This window comes from Mya arenaria, chromosome 16 (assembly GCF_026914265.1).
Source record: "Mya arenaria isolate MELC-2E11 chromosome 16, ASM2691426v1".
Lineage (NCBI taxonomy): Eukaryota > Metazoa > Mollusca > Bivalvia > Myida > Myidae > Mya > Mya arenaria.
The window spans coordinates 33,271,664-33,281,233 of NC_069137.1; the positions used below are offsets into that span (position 1 = coordinate 33,271,664).

Consider the following 9,570-nt stretch of genomic DNA (forward strand, 5'->3'; position numbering starts at 1 on the left):
CTCATCCAAAACTAGTGTTTACTGATTATAATTCTTTCTATCATCCTTTCTGTTAATGGCCATTTTTTCTTTCTAAACGTATGTTTCAGCGTTTATAAAGAAGTGATCTAAATACTGTAACGACCTACGAAGTCAAGGCAAAACTTCTTTCAAGTCAGGGAAGACGTTGAAATACAACGAACACCTAGTTGAATGTTTAACGGTTTATAGTGTATTCTTTAACTTTGAATCATAACTATCAAACACATGTGTAGTCAATAGATATCAGTTTAAGTTGCATGGGCTCTCTAGTTTTCTATATTTGTCAACTATTAATTATCTTTTGTTAAAACAACTTGTTATAAATATTAAAGTAATGTCAAAGTACTAAACTAATAGATCAGATTTACGGGTGTTTTCTAATCCAAACGAGCTATTCGACATCAAAAACCCAGCTCAAACATACGAGGGTAACCTTACCCAAAACGAGCTATCCGACGTCAAAGATCAAGCTGCTGATCCCGAAAGGAACGCTGTTAATATAGAGAACCAGATATGCCCACGTGATCAAAACTGACCAATGGCGGCTGGACCGGTCAAACGTCCAACCAATCACCGGAGGACCGGAGGACCGGAGGAACGCTGACCAATCACCAAAGGACCGGAGGACCGCCCTGACAGAACAGAAGGACCGGTAGGGCGGTACTCACAGTGCCCACCGGGCGGTCCGGCAGCCATGACAGTTTGTTTACATTATTAAAAATACAAATTCCAGACATAACATCAAGCAGTAGCGAAGTGGCTCAAAATATAAAATATGATTATTATAGGACAACTACTAATAAATAATGTTTATCTAATTACGAAGATGATGAAACAGTTATACTTATCAGTTCAAATACATTCAACACGTATATGTAAGGCGGGTGGAGACCCCCCCCCCCCCCCTTGTATGTACATAGCAACAGGAATTATATGATTGGATGGAATTTAAACAGACATGACCTAAGATAAGTGCAACTTTATAAAAATATCATAGTCTTTAAATATCTCTCAGTATTGTATATTAGTTCCATGGAAAGATGGCAAGTACATGTCCAGGTGAGTAACCTGCATAATGACAGGGTCATTACAATACCTTTACAATAAATTTCTAATAATCTACCGCCGTTGATGTATATTCATCAAGCAACCTAGCTACCACTGTTAGTTATAATCATCAAGCTACCAACCTAGCAACCGCTGTTGATTTAATATATCAAGCAACCTAGCTACCACTGTTAGTTATAATCATCAAGCTACCAACCTAGCTACCGCTGTTGATTTAATATATCAAGCAACCTAGCTACCACTGTTAGTTATAATCATCAAGCTACCAACCTAGCTACCGCTGTTGATTTAATATATCAAGCAACCTAGCAACCGCTGTTAGTTATAATCATCAAGCTACCAACCTAGCAACCGCTGTTGATTTAATATATCAAGCAACCTAGCAACCGCTGTTAGTTATAATCATCAAGCTACCAACCTAGCAACCGCTGTTGATTTAATATATCAAGCAACCTAGCAACCGCTGTTAGTTATAATCATCAAGCTACCAACCTAGCAACCGCTGTTGATTTAATATATCAAGCAACCTAGCTACCGCTGTTAGTTATAATCATCAAGCTACCAACCTAGCAACCGCTGTTGATTTAATATATCAAGCAACCTAGCAACCGCTGTTAGTTATAATCATCAAGCTACCAACCTAGCAACCGCTGTTGATTTAATATATCAAGCAACCTAGCTACCACTGTTAGTTATAATCATCAAGCTACCAACCTAGCTACCGCTGTTAGTTATAATCATCAAGCTACCAACCTAGCAACCGCTGTTGATTTAATATATCAAGCAACCTAGCTACCACTGTTAGTTATAATCATCAAGCTACCAACCTAGCTACCACTGTTGGTTATAATCATCAAGCTACCAACCTAGCTACCACTGTTAGTTATAATCATCAAGCTACCAACCTAGCTACCGCCGTTGATGTATATTCATCAAGCTACCAACCTAGCTACCACTGTTAGTTATAATCATAAAGCTACAAACCTAGCAACCGCTGTTAGTTATAATCATCAAGCTACCAACCTAGCAACCGCTGTTGATTTAATATATCAAGCAACCTAGCTACCACTGTTGGTTATAATCATCAAGCTACCAACCTAGCTACCACTGTTAGTTATAATCATCAAGCTACCAACCTAGCTACCGCCGTTGATGTATATTCATCAAGCTACCAACCTAGCTACCACTGTTGGTTATAATCATCAAGCTACCAACCTAGCAACCGCTGTTGATTTAATATATCAAGCAACCTAGCTACCGCTGTTAGTTATAATCATCAAGCTACCAACCTAGCTACCGCTGTTAGTTATAATCATCAAGCTACCAACCTAGCTACCACTGTTAGTTATAATCATCAAGCTACCAACCTAGCAACCGCTGTTGATTATAATCATCAAGCAACATAGCTACCGCTGTTAGTTATAATCATCAAGCTACCAACCTAGCTACCGCTGTTGATTTAATATATCAAGCAACATAGCTACCACTGTTAGTTATAATCATCAAGCTACCAACCTAGCTACCACTGTTGGTATATTCATAAAGCAACCTAGCTACCACTGTTAGTTATAATCATCAAGCTACCAACCTAGCTACCGCTGTTGATTTAATATATCAAGCAACCTAGCTACCACTGTTAGTTATAATCATCAAGCTACCAACCTAGCAACCGCTGTTGATTTAATATATCAAGCAACCTAGCAACCGCTGTTAGTTATAATCATCAAGCTACCAACCTAGCAACCGCTGTTGATTTAATATATCAAGCAACCTAGCAACTGCTGTTAGTTATAATCATCAAGCTACCAACCTAGCTACCGCTGTTGATTTAATATATCAAGCAACATAGCTACCACTGTTAGTTATAATCATCAAGCTACCAACCTAGCTACCACTGTTGGTATATTCATAAAGCAACCTAGCTACCACTGTTAGTTATAATCATCAAGCTACCAACCTAGCTACCGCTGTTGATTTAATATATCAAGCAACCTAGCTACCACTGTTGGTATATTCATAAAGCAACCTAGCTACCGCTGTTGATCATATTCATAAACTACCCACCGGTCTTGATTATTTTGGCTGTCGGTGTCTCGGTCTATTGCACGGATATGTTAGATAAATAATTTTTCAGGACCGGAATAGCATGCCGATGATTGTCTTACAACCTGCTACCTTGGTTGTCGATGTCTTGGGCTATTTTGCGGGAATATAGAGATGATTTATCCTGTGTAGATGTCTTGCTGCAGTGGATTTTTAATAGCCCTTTTATGGATTCTGTCGGAATCTCGGTCGATGACGCGGGAATGTTGTATAAGTTATCAATTATTACGGATTGACTTGCTGCCGAGGACTGTTATACTGCCTTTCTGTGAAAGTCTTCTCGAGCGAGTGCGCAGGAACGTTGTTTCAGTGATTTGTCATGAACAGAATGGATTTCTGCATATGATTGTTTAAATGCCCTTCTGTGAATGGTTTCGTGTTTACGAGCTATTGATTGGGTATGCTGAGAAGGGGATTCGTCCTGTACGTATTTGCTTGCTGAAGAGGATTGCTTTTCTGCTCTTCTGTTGTGGCTGTCGTCTTTTCGGACATTAGCACGGGCAAGTCGATTAGGTATTTTTTCATGTACGAAGTGGCTTGCTGCATATGATTGTTTAAATGCCCTTCTTTGAATAATATCGTCTTCCATGTGGATAGCTCGAGTACGTTGCTTCAGTAACTCGTCATGAACGGATTGGCTTGCTGAAGAGGAGTTTTTTACACGCCTTCTGATAAAGCTGTCGTCTTCTCGGGGGGAAGCGCAAGTAAGTGATTCGTCATGTACAGAGTGGTTTGCTGCACATGTTTGTCTAAATGCCCTTCTGTTGTTGCTGTCGTCCTTTCGGGCGATAGTGTGGCTTTGTCGTTTGTCATTTACGGCTGGGATATATGTAGGGGATTGTTTGTTTGTCATTGTACTATGGCTCTCGTCTTCTCGGGCGAATTGATGGGTACGTTGATTACGTGATACGTCATATACGGAGTGGCTTGCTGCGAAGGATTGTTTGAATGCCCTCTTGTGAATGATGTCGTGTTCTCTGTTGAAAGCGCGGGTACGTTGTTTTAGTAATTTGTCAAGTACGGATTGGCTTGCTGTAGAGGTTTGTTTGTCTGCCAAGCTGTTGTGGCTGTCGTCTTTTCGGACAATAGCGTTGGTACGTAGTTTTAGTAATTCGTCATTTACGGATTGGCTTGCTGCGAAGGATTGTTTGAATGCCCTCTTGTGAATGATGTCGTCTTCTCTGTTGAAAGCGCGGGTACGTTGTTTTAGTAATTTGTCAAGTACGGATTGGCTTGCTGTAGAGGTTTGTTTGTCTGCCAAGCTGTTGTGGCTGTCGTCTTTTCGGACAATAGCGTTGGTACGTAGTTTTAGTAATTCGTCATTTACGGATTGGCTTGCTGTAGAGGATTGTTTGTCTGCCAATCTGTTGTGGCCGTCGTATTTTCGGGCGATAGCGTTGGTACATGGTTTAAGTGATTCGTCATGTACGGATTGTCTTGCTGTAGGGGAAGGCTTGTTTTCTCTTTTATTATGGCCCTCATCTTCTCGGATGATAGCGAGGTGACGTTGTTTTGGTAAAACGTCTTGTACGTATTGGTTTGCAGACGAGGGTTTATACATGAATGAGCTTTTCTCAAGCAATGAATCAATATTATTCTTATTTGGTTCAGAACAAGCTGTTGTTGGACGCCTGTTCGTGTTACGCAAATTAGTTGTTACACTCCCTGAATGTGCATTGAGTAGATAAGTCTTCTGTTCCTTTTGTTTTGACAGCTTATCGGGTTCCAAATACCACCGCCCACCAGGCGCCCCTCTCACCCTTATGGACACTCCACCGTTATTTGACGTCATTTTCGCCGGTGGTATGTACTCGATTATATACACGTTGATCGTTTCTATTTTTCCGAGACGCTCTAGTTGTTTGAATACCCACAGTCGACGGTTGTCCGCTGTTACCCATTTTTCGCCTTCTGACTTTACGGCAATTTGAGGTATTGACAGGACGCTGCATCTGCGAAATATACAAATAGATCATTCAGGTATGTTTTCATGGAGCAGAAAGCATCCGTTGTGTAATTAGACCGAATTGGATGAACAGTTCGGCTTTCTTTTTAGACCGGGGCATGTTTTGCCGAGCAAAGGAAGAGTATACTAGTTCAAGAGAAAACGTCGTTATTTCATGATTTTAAATTTTCCATCGGGTTTGTGAGTTTGTTGGTGTAGAAAATGAGAAAATGATAATTCTAAAAGAAATATTAAACGACTATAAAAGTGGTATTGCTGCACATAATTGTAATTTAGGGCATTTCAGTAATATAAGCTTGATTTGGAAAAGTCTGCTTCAAATAAAACGAAAACATTTGCATTGTAACAATATGTCATGTTCAGTGCATTCAGTCACAAAGTTTGGTAGCATTATATGCATGTCTACATATTTAATTATTTAAAACAAATACATTTAACCCCATTTTGTACCTTTTGCTTCACCTTCCCCTTCAATCGTTAACCAGTCATCAGAATAACAAAAAGGCAATGCATTTAATGTTTTATTATTACACGGACTTTAACCGGATGCCTAAACACAATTTATATTTCAACCTTATAATATGAGAATTCGTCAAAGTCTACATTATTTTGGAATGGTCCTCGTACTGTTCACTTTGTATGAAAAAGGTGATAATTGGCATGCTCAATTTGTAAATTAGGTTGTACAGTTAAACGGATAAAAGTGGAATCAACCACAGGATATAGTTTCACAAGCCATGAACACGCACATATATGTATCTATAACTTTATCTATAGTATCCGATTGGTAACTATTGTGATATACGTTCATTCATTGCTGCAATGTTGTACCATGATCAATGGTGGATAACTTTAAACACCGATTTGTCTGGTAATAAAACATAATATGATACGAAACTAACCTCCCATCACAAATATCATCCAGAGTTTCACCAATCCGTATGTTCCAGTGTTGTGACCTTCTATCAAATACATTGTTGATTGAATCCTGTGAGTAAAATATTTCAGATGGCTTTAAATTACGGATCATGTTTGTCCTGCTTTTAATATTTGATAACCGAATGTATGCCTTAACCACTCAGTTTAACACTCGGTTTTACGACTGATCTTGTTATTTCTTGGAGCGTTATAAGAAAGTAGAAATGTGTGCTTGCTTCAGGGATTGTTTCAATCCCTTCCTACTGTGAATCAACTACACCTTTTTCAGCACATCTAACCGATTAAAAAGGTTTCAGTGAACTAGTCTTGTTATCGCACCTGTTGATTAAAAACCTAAGGATGCTCGAATGAAGTGGTTTATATTTATCATTATTAAGTACTAAGAGCTACATTTCAATGTCAAAAGTTAAGTTAAAGGTACATATAATCTGAACATATACATCACAAAGAGTGCTTGATATTGAAAACTTCAAAATAAGAGTATTACAGCATGATAGTATAGCTTTGAAGAATTAGTTATCATATTTGCGATAAAACATTGATTAATAGTAGTACTAGGTTAAGGAACGTTGTCTCTTATCATTGTATTACTGCACTGGTCTTAAGAATATGAAAAGCATTATAAATAATTGTGCAAATCTCTGTGGTATAAATGATAACGTCAGCTTTTGAAACCACTACGTTCTAAATTCTTGAAAGCAATCAGATAGGATGTCATTCTCACTTACAGTACTGGCCGTGATACAATATTTCAGCAAACGTGTTGAACATGTCTGCATTCCACTATTCAATGAACAGGGGGTTCATGTGTCATGATTCTACACAGACTGCACAAGCCGACGCATACGGGTTTCTGTTATGTAACGGATAGCTGTCGATACACGTCGATTGTCTGTCATGGAAACGGCTAATAACCATATATATAAAGTGCTGATAGAAAACTGGATGTCTTTAAACGCACAAAATCTGGTTCGCAAGTTATGCGATAACGTTATTGTTATTCATGAAATGTAGTTGTTTGCAAGTCTAGGCTACTTTATTATATTTCTTCTTCACTTCTCGGTGAAGGAGGCCATTTTATCAGTTAAGTACAAATTGATAATATCACTGCAAACTACGGAATACAAATATCAGCCTGTCATAATTTTTACCAAAGGAAGAGTAACGTTCTGTCATTAATGCACATATCGATTAACGTTCTTAACAAACTCTTGCTTTCATCGCGTTACTGCATTTCATTTTCAGATGTTATTGGCTCCGAACGGTAGATCAAGTACATATTGTTTCATTTTGGTGCGCATTGTTCTCAAAATGATCCAGAATGTGCATTTACTGTCCTTAGAGTATCCCAAGCTTAGATGGCCAACGCCCGATCCATACTGGGAGGATTCTGTGTTGTACAGAAGCTTGTCGATGACAACATGCATTCTTTGAATGAGCACTCTCAAAACATTTTCTTATTCACTTTTAAATTTCTTCAGAAAATGGTTAAGGTAAATAATTCAAACAAAAACTAATTGTTCATGGAAGCGCTCAGTACTACCCATTATATTATTAAAGATTTCAAGGAAATATTTAATTTTTGCTATCCAAGATGATGAATAAATTACTTTCTTTTTCATTTTAAATCATGAAGTACTCGTTTTCCTTGAGTATGTCAAACTCATATGCCAAGACAAATCAACTTATTACACCGCTATGGTATATGTAACAATGCATTACAATGATGTTTTATTCTAGAAGAAATAATGGCTCAACTTGTAGCTCGCATAAAGATTTGAACTATGCTCGACAACAAAACTAACTGAAAACATGAAGTTTATGTTATTTTAGATAAAACCACACAAAGCTGCTTATATGTATATTTTGGACAAGAAATAATACTGTATTTCCGCCTCAGACTGTTGTTGTTGGATCTTATAAAAATCATCTTTCGTTTGATAATTACAAGTGTAATACTGTAAGGACCTAATGCACCCTCAACTTGTCATTCATATTGCACACTTAACTAGTAAATATGTCCTACCCATTTCAATCAATCGACGTTCGTCAAGTATTGAACCAACCGAGTCAATAGAAATGCTGGAAACATGCACGACCCATATGTGTGAGTGAAGCTGCAGTGCAAAGTTGAAGTTGAGTGTTACGTTATTTGCAAAATGTATTGTAACAGCATCCGGTATAAGTTTGCAAATCCGGTTTATTTGCAAACCTAGAATTTTTATTATCTAAGATATCAACTTCAAAAATGGCACATAGAAAGTTTGTGCTTTAAATAAGAAATATTTTAAGTAATTTTAAAAAAAAAGTTTTAAGAAGTATGAAAATTTTAATTCCAAAAGTGATTTCTCCCGTTGGCCACCAATTGGATTTCAGGTCCCCTGCGGGATTTTCGCAAACTCCAATTGGAGAATTTTCCACATGAGCCGAAACGGGGGGAAAAATCAGCAATTGGAAAAAATCAAATATTACAATTGGGAACAGAAAATTACATTTCTATTTATGTTATATGTATTAGATTAATAAACAGTATTAATATTTTAAAAAAAATCAAATATTTTGATTTTGTAAATATGGCTCTCCAATTGGGGAAATTTCCAATTGGAGAAATCCCCAGTCAAATTCTATTGATAAAATTCACTAATTGGAGATAACAGAAGTTGGAGAACACAGAAGTTGGAGAAGGCACCAGTTGGAGATTTCCACAGTATAGCAGCTGCTGGGGGCAAATAAAGTTGGGGGAAAATAATGTGGGGGAAGTATAACTGTATACACACAGTGGTGATTATTTTTATGTAGCTAACTGGTCAATTCATGTCAGTAACACTCGGAAGAGGAGTTGACATTAAACAGAGATAGATCATAGAGAATTCAAGTATAAAATAACAAAAATAAACAATGTAAGTTGTAACCTGATTTCGCGTATAACATCGGCTTCACTTGTGTGCAATCTAACGCAGTTTTAATGCTAAACTGCGTCAGATGTGTGTTTTTAGTATCCGTATGTTTCAACCAAACGCACAATCGCTTTTAAAATAAAAGAAATTAAAACTAGAATTCCTTCTTCGACTTCCTGGATATGCATTCGATTTACCCATTTCAATTCAGTAAACCAAATCGATTGAAGGTTACAGAGTACTCTAGGCATGAAGCAAAACGGTTTTAATACAGAGAGCTGATTTTAATTAAAACCGAATCATATACTACCATTTACAGAATGTTTTAGAAGACGTAATTCTGACTTTTGTTATGATAGGGCCCTCCATCCCGTTTTCAATCTATTAAAAATGCAAAAGCAATAAGTAAAACATTCCAAATACTTAAAAGATGCATACGGGCCAGTACAGTACTCATGCTACCATTTACAATACAACCTGTCTAATAAGGCCAAGGCATCTTATAATACTTGATGTTAAGTGCATTTTCAACTGCAAGAAACAGACAAGTTCTTGGTGAAGTAACCTCATATGAAG

The 9,570-nt window shown here is 37.5% G+C and overlaps 1 protein-coding gene across 3 annotated transcripts; it reads right to left on the reverse strand.

Moving 5' to 3' along the window:
- Positions 1 to 2,411: 2,411 nt before the first annotated feature.
- On the reverse strand, positions 2,412 to 9,154 carry LOC128221941 (uncharacterized). 3 transcript variants are annotated; one of them, XR_008259034.1, is made up of 3 exons: positions 6,061 to 6,299; positions 3,008 to 5,144; positions 2,962 to 2,973 (listed from the first exon to the last, which is right to left on the reverse strand). XR_008259034.1 is itself a non-coding variant. In XM_052930654.1 (2 exons), the coding sequence occupies exon 2, from the start codon at positions 4,982 to 4,984 to the stop codon at positions 3,446 to 3,448; it is 1,539 nt and encodes a 512-aa protein (XP_052786614.1). In that variant the 5' UTR covers positions 4,985 to 5,144; positions 9,010 to 9,154; the 3' UTR covers positions 2,412 to 3,445. The 3 variants fall into 3 exon arrangements, 2 of the variants coding, with proteins under 2 accessions (XP_052786614.1, XP_052786613.1); XM_052930654.1 differs by lacking the exon at positions 6,061 to 6,299 and adding an exon at positions 9,010 to 9,154 and having other exon boundaries at positions 2,412 to 5,144; XM_052930653.1 differs by having other exon boundaries at positions 2,412 to 5,144.
- Between the last annotated feature and the right edge of the window lie 416 nt (positions 9,155 to 9,570).

What these genes read in the sequence shown, in the direction of transcription:
- LOC128221941 (XM_052930653.1), bottom strand. Translation starts at nt 6,188, where the DNA reads ATGATCCGTAATTTAAAGCCATCTGAAATATTTTACTCACAGGATTCA. An exon ending in GATGATATTTGTGATGGGAG is followed by an intron (nt 5,145 to 6,060) that starts GTTAGTTTCGTA and finishes TATATTTCGCAG; the next exon opens with ATGCAGCGTCCTGTCAATAC.